The sequence below is a fragment of the Genypterus blacodes genome, unplaced genomic scaffold, assembly GCF_046128005.1.
Source record: "Genypterus blacodes isolate CSIRO-AG114 ecotype Tasmania unplaced genomic scaffold, CSIRO-AGI_Gbla_v1 ptg000021l_1, whole genome shotgun sequence".
NCBI classification, from domain to species: Eukaryota; Metazoa; Chordata; class Actinopteri; order Ophidiiformes; family Ophidiidae; genus Genypterus; species Genypterus blacodes.
The window spans coordinates 1,212,231-1,228,316 of NW_027466834.1; the positions used below are offsets into that span (position 1 = coordinate 1,212,231).

General features: G+C 39.7%; 1 protein-coding gene across 1 annotated transcript; it reads right to left on the minus strand.

The window, feature by feature from the left end:
• Positions 1-7,337: 7,337 nt before the first annotated feature.
• On the minus strand, positions 7,338-15,908 carry cat (catalase). Its single transcript, XM_076142394.1, has 13 exons — positions 15,723-15,908; positions 14,990-15,161; positions 14,195-14,305; positions 13,327-13,457; positions 13,129-13,233; positions 12,605-12,730; positions 12,305-12,496; positions 11,971-12,123; positions 11,698-11,836; positions 10,546-10,676; positions 10,156-10,263; positions 9,308-9,391; positions 7,338-8,823 (listed from the first exon to the last, which is right to left on the minus strand). The coding sequence occupies exons 1-13, from the start codon at positions 15,786-15,788 to the stop codon at positions 8,758-8,760; spliced, it is 1,584 nt and encodes a 527-aa protein (XP_075998509.1). The 5' UTR covers positions 15,789-15,908; the 3' UTR covers positions 7,338-8,757.
• Between the last annotated feature and the right edge of the window lie 178 nt (positions 15,909-16,086).

A 16,086-nucleotide genomic window follows, 5' to 3' on the forward strand; every position in this document is an offset into this window, starting at 1 on the left:
CTTATTACTTACTTAGTTTGATTAAAACGGTATATATAAGTATGACTCTGCAGCAATACTTACCTTAGCCTGTAAGTAAGATGCTCCTGTAAGTTTCACTTTTTGAATGGAATTACTGAAATAAATGAACTTTTCCTCAATATCCTCATCATGTCATGATGGGAAACACTGTATTTTACAAAGAGTACATTTGTTTAAAGTAATATTTAAACAATAATGTATTCCATTGGAGTATAAGTTTGTGTTTGTATTGTGATCCTGTAAATATTAGTAGATCTGCTGCAAAAAAAAACGATGCAAAGCCTGTTTAGGCACTAGTCTCAATGAACCATTTCAGAACATTCAGCTTGTTCTCAGCAATCCATTTGATGTTGGCGTTGATTCGCTCAATAGACTGCTCCACTGCCAGAGCGCAGAGCCGAAACCCACCTCAGCGTTATCAGCTTTGAACTGCTTTAGCTGTCACAACAAATGAAATACAGTATGTATACAGTATGTACAGTAAGCCTTCTGCCTCCAGAATAACTGCAGTGAGTGTAACCAATAACAACCTTGAAATGCATAAAAACATACTGAGACTGCTGAGGGGAATTTTAGCAGGACATCACATTTAGACTACTGTACAAAAACAAGATTATTCATTCCCATGACTTTAATTTCTGCACGATTGCATGGGTTTGAGACTTGACTTGAAGTAAAAACAACAGAGAATCATCAGGGAATGACTGAAATGATTAATAAGCACCAATCCACATTATGAAAATCTTGTTTGTGTGATATTGAGGAGGTAATAAGCAAAATCCATTCTAAATCCATTCCAAAACAATTGGAACATTGAAATACACTTTGACTAACCTGTTGAAGTTCAAACTCAGTGGAAAAGTGTTTGGTGACTCTGTTAACAAGGTTGGAGAAGGAGAAAGATCCACCCCCATACCTTTGAATGTGAATAAATGTATTGGTCATAAATCATTCCCTGGTAAATAGATTGCTCTAACATGTCAGTGCAGTCCATAATCTATCCATTCATCTAGCAGTCACAATGACTCACACACAACGCTTACCGACTTGAATTCAGTCATATAACGCCAGATAACCTATATAATTTATCTGTAAACCTTTATCTCTTTCAGCAGATTAGAACCAAAGATATAAACAGTTTTTTAGGGCTGCCTCATCGAGAGACAAACAAAAATCGAGTAAAAAAAATTGCTTTGCTTAGACATCAGAAATGTCATGGAGTTAGAACAAGAGTATCAAAAGGTTAGTATGCAAGGCTAACAAATTATGGAGCAAAGATGAATTGATACTCGTTCCAGGTCATAATCATAATTTGGACCAAATATGGCAGATGAATGTTGAATTTTACCTCAAGCCAACAGCTGAGAAACAAAAGAGGACACAGGATACGTTGGATTTTCTATAGTTAATGTAATAAATACTAATACTAAAGTTGAGGTTTACTTAATGGTAACCACATGTTAACCTCCCAGATTCAAAATCAATGTCAATGTCAAACCTCTCTGTATTTGTCTGTTTAGGTTGAATAAAGGGGAAGTCAGTGTGGTTTATGACGAGCCAAGGGAGCAAAGGCTGAACTTTTATGATACTGATAATGCTCAGTCCATAAAAACTCAAAGTCAATCATCTTATCTACTATTATCTTATGTGGCTCAATTGTTATGATATTATATGTAAATCCTATTAAAAACCACAGGTCACAAACATTCACTTCAGCTTAGCACTTACACTAGAAAAACATGCAGTAAATGACTCTAAGTGTAAACATTTCAGACAGAGCAGTTGTCGTTTTTTAAAACTAGAGAAAACCTTAAAAGCCCATATCTTGGACAAAGAAGGAGCTAGAGTGTTAACATATCAGACACAGCCTCGAGGCTGCATCGGCATCAATGTGTGTGAATTTGGGGCAAATCTGAGAATATTGAGAAAATCATGAAAATGTTGACCCGCAGTCATCGTTTCGTAAAAAGGGAGAAAACCTAAAATGCCCATATCTTGGGCAAGGAAGGAGCTAGAGTGTTAACATTTCAGACACAGCCTCCAGGCTGCATTGGCATCAATCTGTGTGAATTAGGGGCAAATCTGAGAATATTTAGAAAATCATAGAAAAGTTGACCCCCCAGTCGTCGTTTTGTAAAACTAGAGAAAACCTTAAAAGCCCTTATATTGGACAAGGAAGGAGCTACAAAGTTTACATTTCAGACACAGCCTCCAGGCTGCCCTGGCATCAATTTGTGTGAATTTGGGGCAAATCTGAGTATATTGACAAAATCCTGAAAATGTTGACCCAGCGGTCATCGTTTTGTAAAACTAGAGAAAACCTTAAAAGCCCATATCTTGGACTAACCCTTACCCCAAAGTGTTTCATCACAGCCCAGTAGGTGTCTTCCAGCTTGCCTGTCTTCTTGAAAGCAATGATGCTGGTTAAGGACTGCAACAACTTCTGTAGGGAATCCAGCTAAACCGACAGCTTCTATACAGAGCAGAACACGAAGAAGAGACTGAGTCTGCACTGCAACCACATCAGCAATACGTCCACACACACCAAACCAAAAACACACACCTACCTGCCGCTTGATGTGCTTCAGCAGGAAGTGACACAGCTACAGAGCTTTTACAGCTGTCTCCTTCACTTCTTTGCTGTCACGCTGTCCACCCAGCTTCAGACACTGTGGGAGGAAGACTGTGGACTTAGACTAATTTTTATGATCATCATGTGAACACTAGATACACTTTGTCTGGTTTGACTGGAAACATTTTAGTAGAAGTTATTTTGTAATGGCTGTCAAAGGTTTTTCATTTGATTCTAAGTAATTATGTCCAACTCCGGCAATAAAACATCCTGAATCAGACGGTAACTGACCTGCAACTGTTTCAATATCTTAATATTGTCCACTGAGACGGTCTTATTCCTAGGATTATTGGGTTAATTTTGTGTTTAGACTGATGAGTATGGCTGTAACACATCAAAGCAGCTGATGATCCCCTGATAAGAATCATATTAACATGACATCATTATGACTCTTGATCGACTCACCTCTGCCAGTTGACACGTGATCTTCACGCAGAGCTCGGACCATGGCGCACCACAGAGCAGCTGCTGAACCTCTGTGCTCTGCAGCGCCCGCAGCATCAACACACGCCTGGCTCTGTACACACACACATACGCATTAACACATTGACTCTACACTAGCTCAGCACTGTCACTGTAGATGAGATGTTTGCAGAGGCACATGAGTTAAATTGAGTGTTTGGACCTCAAACCTATATGGGCTGTTTTAACCCAAAGAAGTATGAAGCAAGTTGCATTTCTTATGTAGGTTGAAACTTGCAACTCCTTTGATATTAAAAATGTGTTGATCATCCCCAGTCAAATGATACAGTTTAGAACTGTAGACTCATGTCTGTAAGGAAAGCCAAAGTGCAGATATTTTACTATTGATATGCTCAGTGATTTGCATCCACAGACATGTTGATTGAACTCCTGTGTGCATTCTAACCATCATTTCTAGTTCAGTCAAGTCAAGAAGCAGAACAAATTCAAATGGGTAGTTTCTGGATTTGTTGTGACACTTTTGTTTCACAATTTTCTCATGACTGTTAACCTTTGTCTGCAACAGCAGACATACACAGATTTAAGATGCTTCATGCATCATCTTTAATAATTCATTTTTTTTATAATCAAAAGTTCCAAAGTATGACTTACACATGGCTGATTAGCCATGTGTATGGTCATTTTTGATAAATCAGAGCACTGTACAGTATATATAATCTGCAGCAGAGTGTTGCTTTACCTGCTGGTGTTCTCCAGCACCTGATGTGATGTGTTGCACTGCTGTCTCCAGCAGTTTAACACACAGAACCTGGAAATACACACATGACAAACTTCAGTTAATACAAGCAACTGCACATTCAGATTCCATGGTGCAACATTCTGTAAAACAAAGCTCAGATTGTATGAGTTTACAGGCACTTGTTAAACCCAAACGGTGACACTATTTTGGAATTTAGAAAAGTATCTGGGATATATACATCTTAGACGCGTTATAAAAATGTAAAAACCTGTTATGGAAGGACAACTGTTTACATTAGACTATATGGTGGTGCATTTACATGCCACACAGTCGCCTTCTGTTGTCTATACATCTACATGATCTGCGACAAATTCTGAAAACTGGCGATGAGAGCATGACAGGGGCAAAAGATTGTGATCATCTGTCTGTTTCTTGGCCTAAAAATAACAACCTATCAGCAGCTCATCTTTCTTGTTGCTCAGTCCTTTGAAAGAGATTGGTTGCACTTACAGGGAATCTGTTGAATAAGTCAGTGAACATCTCAGCACTCAGTGGGCTCTTCCTTCTGCTTAGCAAGGAACTCAGCTGAGTTGGAAAAAGAATCAGGGATGACCCTTACATCACATAGACCAGGGGTGTCAAACTCAAATACACATTGGGCCAAAATAAAAAACTGGGACCAAGTCGCGGGCCAGACTCCATATTTCTTGAAAAATGGACTACAATTGTGCATGTTTTTCCTTCTCTCCAGATATATAATGATACAACTTTTTCATGTAGAAACATACATGAAACTTTTGTTTTTGTCAGGCATTTGTTTCTTATTTTTATTTAAGTAAATAAAATAATTCTTATGCCTCTCTATATCTGAAACCTTTTAAGTTCATTTTCAATGGAAACCTTCATTTCACAGAACAACAAAACAACCAAAATAAAATAATAATTTCCTTCAATGAAAATCCAACTATTTAACTAATCACAGTCCATGCCTTGGAGTAGCAAGACAAAATTGCATAAAGAAAGGCTCAGTTTGCTACACTCCGATTTACTCTGATGCACATTGGTCTAAGCTAGATACCTGACATCTCTTCTTAGATCAGTGGTTCCCCAACTTTTTCTTTCGCGCCCTCCTTATACAGATCAGAAGTTTTTCACACCTGAAGTAAGAAATAAATTATTGCCATCGCTGATAGAACTTATCAGTGTGACCCCTCATAGTGTACTTGATTTTCTCGAGTTTAAGAAAAAGCATCATCTCCCTCAGCCATTGTGAAATAGAGAGAGGAGTGAGGGATTTCCAATGCAGAAGCAGGCGGTGTCAAGCAAGCAGAGAGGTAGGTGAACATGACAATTTCCTTATGCGCAGTGTTAAATTGGCATGAGTCAGATGGGGTACAGAAGATGGCAATATGAGGAGAGGGTTAAACCTGTGTTCCCAATATGGTAGACAGTGTGTTGAAGTAACCGGTATGACCATCAATAGACTTTTGATAGGAAAAAAAATGATAATTCAGGCCGGGCGTTTTCTGGGCATATCAGAGGTAAATGCAAAGGCAACAGTAAAGATAATGGGACATCTTGAGCAATGGGACTACCTATTTTTTAATGTATGAATGGAACTGTGTTGTTTATTTATTATTGTCCTGAGATTCAGGCACAGCACCAATGCATTTCGTTGTATACTCATGTACAATGACAATAAAAGCTTTTCTATTCTATTCTAAAGGACAAGCTATTGAGTCTGATGAGGCTACTCACATACAGAGTCACTCATTCTGCAATATCTACTACAACTAGTCACAGCCAGTAGATATGGTGAAATGACACGATAAGGTACTGGAAAGTGACCACACAAAACAGTCACAACACAAATGCCTTTATTGAGCGATGAAAGTGTACAACTGCTAAGACGCATGGCCAGCCAATTCAGATGTGGTTACACACTTGATTGAACTTGTTGGCAGGCTATTTCTCTGATTCAATTAAAAGCACTTTTATCAATTTGTTTTATAAGGATAACATGAAGACAAATTCATCACAATATGAAATGTATCTCCTTCGATATCAGAAGTCATTTTTGTAATTTAATACAAGCGTACAGTATGGTTAGGCAGGCTAGCCACCAGGCCAATGAAAATAATGAGAAAAAGGCAGGAAATAATGGTGGCGGCAATGTTGAGGTTACGGGCAGTTGATCCATAGTGTCTGGCACCTTCCAGATCTCTGACCATCTTTCGGTCTCTGGCCTAAAGAGACGAAAACATCATGATTCAGAATGGTAATACTTGGTAATACTTTATCAAGAGGGATATTATTATATTATTATGTAGAGAGAGAGCTTCTAATTTATTTGAGGTTTCACCTTGACGGAGTGGATGAGGGCTGCAAGTCCGAGGCAAAAGGGGTTCCAATACAAGAGGGAGAGCAGAGACCAGATTATGTCATCTTTGGGGTCATTCTCGCTGTTGAAGGTGGTGTGCTGCACCACGGTGGTCTGCACGGGGGGCTCAACAAACATTGCCCCCTGCATTGGAATCGTGTCTGATTCAGGATTCATTGCTGTCAGCTTTGGTAGAGGAGCGAACAATGATGTGTGAAGCCTGCAGCCAAAAAAGGAAGGTTTAAGGTTGATCAAGCAAGTACCTGTTTCACAAATTCTTTTTATTTCAGCCTATTTTCTATTATAAGTCAGACTGTCACTACTTTTATACATCTCAAGCATGAGACAAAACACAAGTCAAAATACCATGAACCTAGCTTCCATTTAAATGTTCACTACACTAATTAAATCATTAATACATTCAGTTTTAAGAACCAAGAATTTCAAGAATATCCTTATATGAACTTTCAATCTGAAATTTGTGTACTCACAGAGATGATTTCAACACTGGCAATGACGATTCCTTAAGTCTCCTTCAGTGTTAAGCTGCTGATGGGCCACAGGATGGTGGAGCAAATACACTCCTTTTAACATGAATTTATGTTCCTCTTATACAGTTGCGGTGGGGAGTTTCCCATTTACGAAACAAACTTATTCTGCTTTTTTCCCCTTTTGTAATATAACAGAAACCCTGCTTAGCCGCCCTAAACATCCTCCAGGTGCTTGATCAACTTAATGGTTTTCCCCCTTCCTCTTTGTCTCATGCTTCAAAAATGCGTCTTCTTTGTTTCTAGAAGAAGAGGACCCCATTATTGATTCCCTATTTCAGACCAATGCATTTATTACATTACATGCACACACATAATGGCAGAGTCCCGGTGGACTGAGCCACTGCCCCACTTTCCTTTCACAGTTTCTTCTGTTACTTTTTTTCCTTCTTTCTTTTCTCCTTGTTGCCTCTTTGTCTCCCCCCCCGCCCCCCTGTTTTCAAGCCATTATGAAAAGGCATCTATGAGATCATTATACTAGCAACAGTGATTGTATCTGAAACTAAAAAGTAGACTAAAAGTTAAATGAAAATATTTCCAGCCCATATCAGAGATAATTACACAGGTTCAGAAACACTCACATGACATTTCCACTCCACTTGCATCACATTTATTGTGTTCACTCATGTCAACAATCCACACTGAATGCAGCAGAGTAACTATACACAAAAACAGAGGGGGGTGAGATCTTCAAAATCTGCGCTGCCATCTGCCTGTCTGTCTCGCGGACTGGGCGGGCCGGAGGTTCCCCATCCCTGATTTTAAATGTACTGTATAGTCACTTAACCTGAGCTTCATTTGATAGTTTATTGATTCCAGACATTTTTCATCCTTACATGGACAATGGCGAGTGTGTTATGAGCATTACATTTTGTGGTTATTTATTTGTTAATGTTTCAGTCCAGTGGTTATAAATGCATTTAGGACAATTTGTGTAGAGTTAGTGGGTTCACAAATTTCATGGTGAAGCGGTAAGAATGAGGTCAGGTTAGGCACTTTCACTTTGTGTAAGAGGTCATAAGTGACTGTCATTTGTGGAAGAACATATTTTGACCTGCATAGAGTTGTGGCTTCAACCCCATCCAACTACTTGTCCTGTCAAGGAAGCACAACAATGAGGTATTTGTGCAACATTCAGATCAGCCAGCTTGGTATCAACACATCCCTCTGCAACTGGACTCTAGACTTTCTAACTAACAGACCCCAGTCTGCTAAGACAGATAACCTCTCCTCCTCCACTATCACCCTGAACACAGGCGTGCCACAAGGCTGCGTGCTGAGCCCTCTCCTTTACTCCCTATTCACCCATGACTGCGCTTCTGCCTATGGTTTCAATTCCATAATTAAGTTTGCAGACGAAGTACGAGGGTCAAAGTATTCACAACAGATTACACAGTTAAATCACCATAGATTGACAATTGATTGACAATTGATTAGACCATATGGTCTTTGGTGGCCATTTTAAATAAGACTGTTATTTTCTCCAAACAATGACTGACAATTCTGACAATTCAGAATTGGTTAATTTACTACTTTGTTTATCAAGCATTTTATTTCCTTTGCTTCCATTGAAAAAATATTGTAATTGCAAATACAAACATTATTCAATGGTGTCAAAGGTTTTAAATCATTCAAATAAAACTGAGGCACATGTAGCAAAGACACAAACACTCAAAGCTGTAAGGCAAAGGAATAAAATTAATTATCAATTTATTCTTTCCTGGTGTTTGAAAGATGGCAAAATATTCTATAGATCTGCATTGTTTCTTTTTTTAGTCAACATCAAAAAAAGCTATCACAGAAAGTAATCATTCAGCATTAGACCAAAATAAAACTTTAAATCTCACCTGAATATTTACTGTAGTTGAGAAAATCTACAGGGTTGACTGGATTATAAGAAAAATAACCCCAATCCCAGTTCAGTAAATGGTTATTCAATCTCGTCATTGATGGTAATTAGCAAGTTAAATGCAACTGTATCACTTTAAGTCGGCAAATTAGTTCCTTTAAGGGATCACATCTTGGAAGAGGCAGCGATGGCCGAGGCTCCTGGGCGGCTATAAACACGCACAGCTGCATTCTAATGAATAGAGAAGGAGACAGAAAAAAATCAAAATCTGCCACATTCAATCATTGGTTGTAAAAGTTGTAAAACATCCATTTATTTGTGTAATGTTGTTGATATAGTCCATCAGTCATCTGCCTAATCTTTCATTTCTACATTTCATTACATATGTGCTCATTATGGGGTTATTTACATTGAAGCCATCTATAATGTTAGGTATAGTTTATGGATTTTTGCAACCATGTAACATTGAGATGCTTATTCAATAACAACATTTTTATTTTTAATCAATTGAAAGTACACTATATAGTTGTAAAAATGTGAAATTGGTGACGATACGTGTATTTATTTGCTGTGTTAGGATCTGCTGGTTGCAAAGACATGTATTAATGCATGTTGTGCTCATTTTCTTCAGGTTGAAAAGTTATTCTGAAGCTTTAAGTGGGACCTGTTTAGAGCCAGAATCTGGTTGGTGACACTGATTGAGGGACTTGTTTACCTTCTGTGCCTCAGCGTTGTACTTGTTGAGAAGCACCTGGACCCTGTTTCCATAGTCTGGATGGACTGCCTTCAGGTTCTCCACCTGCAGGAGAACAACACACTCACAATTTCATCAATCAACTTCTTGGACAGTCACATTTTATGTTTCACGTGGCTTGAAAATACATTTGGTGAATATTTAGTGTAAACAGTGTGTCCATGGTTGGTAGTAAAAGTGAAAGTGGTGTTGAAAAGTGAAGTTGATAAGCGCCGCTAATTTTTCTACGAAACCCAAATGGGAAGTGTTAGTTAGTGTCGGTATGCATGGGCAAACAGAAATGAAAAAAAATGTCCTCACCCAAGATGAAGTCTAAATGTTACATACAACACTGATGTACTCATTGCAATATTGACTGTACTATAAGGGAAAATGAGACCCTTGAATGAATTAAGTATTTATCTATCTATCCATCTACATATCTATATATATATATATATCTATCCTTTGTGGGAATTTTGTATGATACCAGGATAGAGCAACATCAATGAAAAAAGTAGAAAATTAGTTTATATTTCCTGCCTGAAACTACGTAAGGTCTCTGTGTTACAATGTGAAGACAGGAAGCACCATTGCGCGCGCGCACACACACACACACACACAAGGTTCCTGTGTATGTGCTGTGGTTAAACCTAAATGTTTTCTCACAAGCCAGCTTCATCTGATCAGTTTCTCCATTTCATATTTCTTTGGCCCACTGAATTTGTTAAGTTAGACATAACCTGATTAAACCAAATAGAAGTCAAAACACGCCCGTAAAGTCAACAGGGTGAGATGAATTGAAGGGTTGAAAGGTGATATGAACTCACCATGCGTTTCTGGATAAAGAGTTGTGCCCCTTTCAGGGCACCGGCCATGTTCTGGCAAAGTCTCTGGCGCTCCTCTTCATTCAGCACATTTGTGTAGAAGGCATGAACCTGCAATAAATGCAAATTCACATGTTCAGGACGTGTTCTGTACTCCAACTGTTGCACAACAAATTCCCTAGGGATAAATAGAGTTCCATCTTCACCACAGAGCAAAATGAAACCAGATTAATTCATTTGTATTTTACATAGAAATTACTAAATGGTGGGACAAATCAGTAGCATGTGACCTTGTGACGTCTTCTTTATTTACAGTACATTAGTAAATGACATCCCAATCATCAATACACACACATTTATTCATTTCTTTATTCACATTATTTTTTTTTGTACCTGTGTGACATTGTCTTCATCTGCATTATTGTAACGCGCCACATCTGTAGACACTTTGAATCTGGACTCGACACACCGAGGCTGGGTCTCTGGCGCGCTGAAGCTATTTGGATAATAGTTTGGGGCGCCACCTGCAGGTCAGACAGAAGTGTCATTGCCATGTTAGGAGGAACAAAAGCATATACACGACTCACAGAAGTAAGGGATATTTGACTTTCGGGTGAAATTTCATGATGAACCTAAAATGCACTATAACCTTTACAGGTGAACTTAATGTGACCTTTTCTAAACTTTTGAATGCACATGTCCAACTGTTCAATGTTTCAGTACTTTTTGCACAACTTGCTGTTCTCTAACAAGGAGCTTAACGGTAAAATTCACAACAAGTGTTTGATCCATGAATCGACCAATAAATGTCCTAGTTCAATCAGAATTGGTATTTAAACAGTCCTCCTCATCATGCTGTTCACATTTTGACATCATGAGACCAAGACGACACCTAACAACTTATCAACAGTTCATGGATCAAACACTTGTTGTGAATTTTACCGTTAAGCTCCTTGTTAGAGAACAGCAAGTTGTGCAAAAAGTACTGAAACATTGAACAGTTGGACATGTGCATTCAAAAGTTTAGAGAAGGTCACATTAAGTTCACCTGTAAAGGTTATAGTGCATTTTAGGTTCATCCTGAAATTTCACCCGAAAGCTGAATATCCCTTACTTCTGTGAGTCGTGTATGTAGTTGATGTCAGCCAAATGGTGAAAGACTAACTTTAAGTGCAGAGTTAAAGTTATTGTGAGAGATTGCGTGTAAACTTGCTTTGTAAAGAGATACAGAAAAACAGAGACAGGAATACACACAGCAGTGATGTGACTGATTCATGTGATGATTATAAAAGAAGTCTGAATTATTAATTCTACAGGCAGATTGTTTCAAATAACCACATATCACGTCTCTTAGAAAGTATAAAACGCACATCATGTCCACTTCATCATGTCGTTGAAGGATAAAACATAGAAAAACCTCTTGCCAAAAGAAGATGCTGCTTCTGTTGGGCATCCATTGTTTTGTTTATTCCCAAACAAGAGCCCTTGCTGCGTGACACAAGATGGCACTTGACGATGTACGCGTGAACACAGTGTGCAACTGACCTTGATTGTCGAACATGCACATGGGCCCGTCGCGCTGGTAGTTGGCCACGCGAGTCCTAAAGGGGCAGTTGACGGGGATCTGCAGGTAGTTGGGTCCCAGTCGGTGTCTGTGTGTGTCCGGATAAGAGAAGAGACGACCCTAAAAAAAAAAGACCCAACATGCCATCCCATTCATCACAGCAACACCTTGGTGTCATTTATATAGTTATAGTTTTTATATAGTGTTCTACACACTGTTTGGGAAGAGACTTTGAGACTATGAGCCGGTGTTACCTGCAGCATCTTGTCAGGGCTGGGCTCAATGCCCGGAGGCATGTTACTGGGGTCAAAGGCCACCTGCTCCACCTCTGCAAAGTAGTTGACTGGGTTTCTGTTGAGAACCATCTTCCCCGCAGGGATCAGAGGGTATTCTTTGTGTGGCCAAACCTGCAGGAGGGCACACAGGTTAGTGGAAAAGCTCCTGTTGGAATGGCAACAACAAAAGCACAACAAGACAACCTTGCTGCTAACATTTTCTGAGTGAGCTTGAACATGGATGACAAGCAAGCAAAACAGCTTTAAAACAGCTTTTAATGAGCTAATCAAAACCATAAGTTTGTTTTACTACCTTAGTCAGATCAAAGGGGTTGAACTGGAATTTCTCAGCTTGTCCGAAAGTCATGACCTGGATGTAGAAGGTCCAGGATGGGAAGTTGCCGTTGGCGATGGCATTGAACAGGTCCCCGATGGCATAGTCTGGGTCAGTGGAAGCCAGGCGGTCGGCCTCCTCCACGGACAGATTCTTTATTCCTTGATCAGTCTGAAAGGAAAAAAAACTGTTGGTCCAGCAGCTATCCTCTTCTCACTTTCTTAACAATAATGAAGTGATGTAATACTGAATGAGGGACAAATCTGGGTATTAACTAACCTTGAAGTGAAACTTGCAGTAGACTTGTTCGCCGTTCGCGTCAACCAGTTTAAAGGTGTGAGAGCCGTAGCCGTTCATGTGACGATAGCCGTCTGGCAAGCCGCGATCGCTGAACAGAAAACTCACCTGCATGGGGACACAGGATGAAGAGTCCTGGTCACTGAGAGAGCATTTTAGATATAAACGAAACCGGTACAGCTCTGACGTAAAATAGCCTGGAGGGATAAATTCAAATGAAAAAACACAAGATAGATGGATAGCTATACTTTATTGATTCCAAGCTGGGAAATAGTTCAGCACATATCTAAGTTTTCTCTCCATTTCCCTAAAATCCCAAACGTCAAAAGTAAGACAATTCCGCCCAACATCCTCGCCTCAGGGACATAAAGATGTCGAAAGTCTCGTAGTCTAGGACCACCATGTTTTGGGTACATTTCGTCCTTTCCTAATCATTATTAATTGAATTAATTGTTGACATCGTTTTTATGATAATTTCTATTTAAACCAGGCAAGGTAGGCTTTACCTGATGAAGACTCTCAGGTCTCAAGCTCCAGAAGTCCCACACCATGTCTGGGTCCTTCATGTGGGTTTGGGGGTTGCGCTTCTGGGAGTGGATGAATGATGGGAACTTTGCAGGCAGAAAGACACCGGTCAGTGGAATTCATGGTGAAATTTACAAAAATACTGTTTATTTAGATAACTCAAGCATGCACGCACGCACCAGCATGGCGTCCCTGATAAAGAAGATGGGCGTGTTGTTTCCTGTCAGGTCCCAGTTGCCCTCGTCAGTATAAAATTTGACTGCGAAGCCTCGTGGATCTCGCAAGGTGTCTGCTGATCCCGATTCCCCAGCTGGAAGGACATACATTAGTGTGAGCACAACAGTGTGTTTCTCTTCAAAGGTTAATTAGGCAACACCGTGTTCAAACATGAATGAACATGAATAGGAACACTGGAGGATTGTTTATGATCCTCATGGTGTTTATCCAGATTGCGTCTTACTGCTGTGTAGGGTTGTGGTGACGCGTTGACATAATTGATAAAGTAAATACGTCGATTTGCTTGAACGTGCATGTACGCGTCACAATGACGTAAGACTGCTGCGCCAGGTAAAAACAACAACCGGAAAACAAGCTGCGCAAAAAAAGTGTTGTGACCAGGTGATCGTCTAAAGATTAAGATTTATTATTTTTAGATAAGCAATATGTTGGATTGTAAAAAAGAGATTATCAGTCAAAACTGGGCTATTATTTTTCATGGAATAATGCAGTGCATAATCTTCATAAGTATCAAATATGATACAAAAAAATCATATGTGTAAATAATTGTATGTTGTTAAAAGGTGCAATAAACACTTCAATTTAAAAAAAAACAACAGAATTTTCTGTCTATTATTTGATGTGTCAGGCTTTACAGGGTTGACATGAAGTCATTTACATCAAAAGGAGTTCAAAGCTGTGACATGTATTGTACATCTGATTTGGCCACCCTGTAACAGCTGCTAAAAATTACAATTATTTCACCTGTGAAACATAGTATCATTTTCTTAACTACTTCCAACTCTGGAGCCCACAAATGGTTGCTCTTACCCACAGTCGAGAAGCGGATAGCAACGGGCGTGGTCTTTCCAACATGCTCAAACACCGTGGCCTTGCAGTAACGAGTGATGTCATGCGTTACCTCAAAGTATCCAAATGCGCCTAGATGACAGAGGGAGAGAGGGGGAACAAGCAGGTATTTCAATGATCCCCAAGGCCAATGACGTGTAGGCGTAGAGCTGGACTGTCTGTTGGCAGTGTCAGAAAAGTGGATGCTGTCCAAGATACACTTTATCTTGGACAATGTCTCCTACCAACTTCTTGACGGGTTGGTCATGTACATTCAGTGCAACCCTGAACCCTGAAAACTTAACAGGGTGAAATGATGTTCAGCCATTATGCTGCCCACTGCTGGAACCAGCTAAAACTGGCATACTATTATCTATTTTATGATCCGTGTTCTTATATTTTTAGCTCTTTCATTACTTTTATGTCGATTAAGTAGCTTCTTTTATTTTCTGTGAAGCACACTGAATGACCAGTGTATGATAATGTGCTATACAAATAAATTTGCCTGGCCTTGAGTCATATACTTATATACAGTGTATATATATATAGACTTAGTTGGGCATCTGGGTTTTAGTGCTTGTATTGTGCAATAAATGAAGTAATGATAAACAGGTAGGACATCAGTATGAGACATTAGTAATAGTAAAAGACAGAATGTAGACAGAAGGAGATGGAGGATCTGTAGACTTAGAAATATCCATATTATCAACAATAACCTGACAGGGGCAACACAGCTGTGACACAAATTACACATTTATGACTGATGGCTGCACTCACCTGCCCCTTTGGCGTGCACCACTCTCTCTGGAATTCTTTCGCGGTCAAAGTGAGCCATCTCATCTGTGAAGACCACATCTTGAACCAGCAAAGGGCCCCTTGGTCCTGCAGTCTGCAGATTGAGTTTATCTCCAACGGGAACCCCAGCCCCTGTGGTCAGCGTATCTGGCCTCTGTCAGACAGTTTTTACAAACACACGTTCACTGACAGCAGCTACATATGTTTATTAGGAAATGACTGTGTGTGTGTCTGTAGGTATTTGATAAATCAATTTCCAACTTCTGCAGCAGACTGGACATTGATAGTGTTGTAGTGAAACATAAAATCAAGAGTTTTACAATTTGGCTCAAAGCCTTCTGTGGTTATCTAACAAATGAACTGACCGGACTCAAGTTCAGCCACACAGCCGGCTACCTCCTGGACAATGGCCCAGAAATGGTTGATATATTACACCAGACCCTGAATTAAAACGATGTCTTTTTTAGTTTAGACTGGGGAGGAAACTAACCTGTTAGCCTGTTAGCTAGCGGGCGCTTTGCAATAATAATCACTATACAAACAAGTTATTTTATTGAACACTAATGCTACATTCTGCATGCAAAGCTAAAATAACATTACAAATTCAACGTTCAGCGTCTCTGCTACCGAGCTAGTTACCTTAACTGACCTCTCACCCAGATCCCCATAACAGCGCTGCGCAGCACAGACTTGGAGAATGCGGTCGTATACAGACCTGCGCGGCTCGGTTCTCCTTCCATATTTTCATCTGGTCAGTCGTTTTATCTCTACTCTCCGCCATCTCCGCAGATAACGGTGTAAGGACGGACGTTTGGAGCGTAAGCCTCCGAGAAGGAAACGCACGGGCGGCCGCTAATAAGCTTTATATCCAGACGGACCCAAACAAGTTCCTGGACTTTGACCGATAAGGCCCCGCCCCTCTACACTGATTGGCTGCTGCGACACAACTGACCTACTTTTGAGGTCAAAGGAGAAAGATCCCAAACAAACATTGAATCACTCATTATTACAAACAACACCAGATTAACATAATAGGGATGCATTGGGTATTTAATTGTGATTTTCTTAAATTTGTTTTA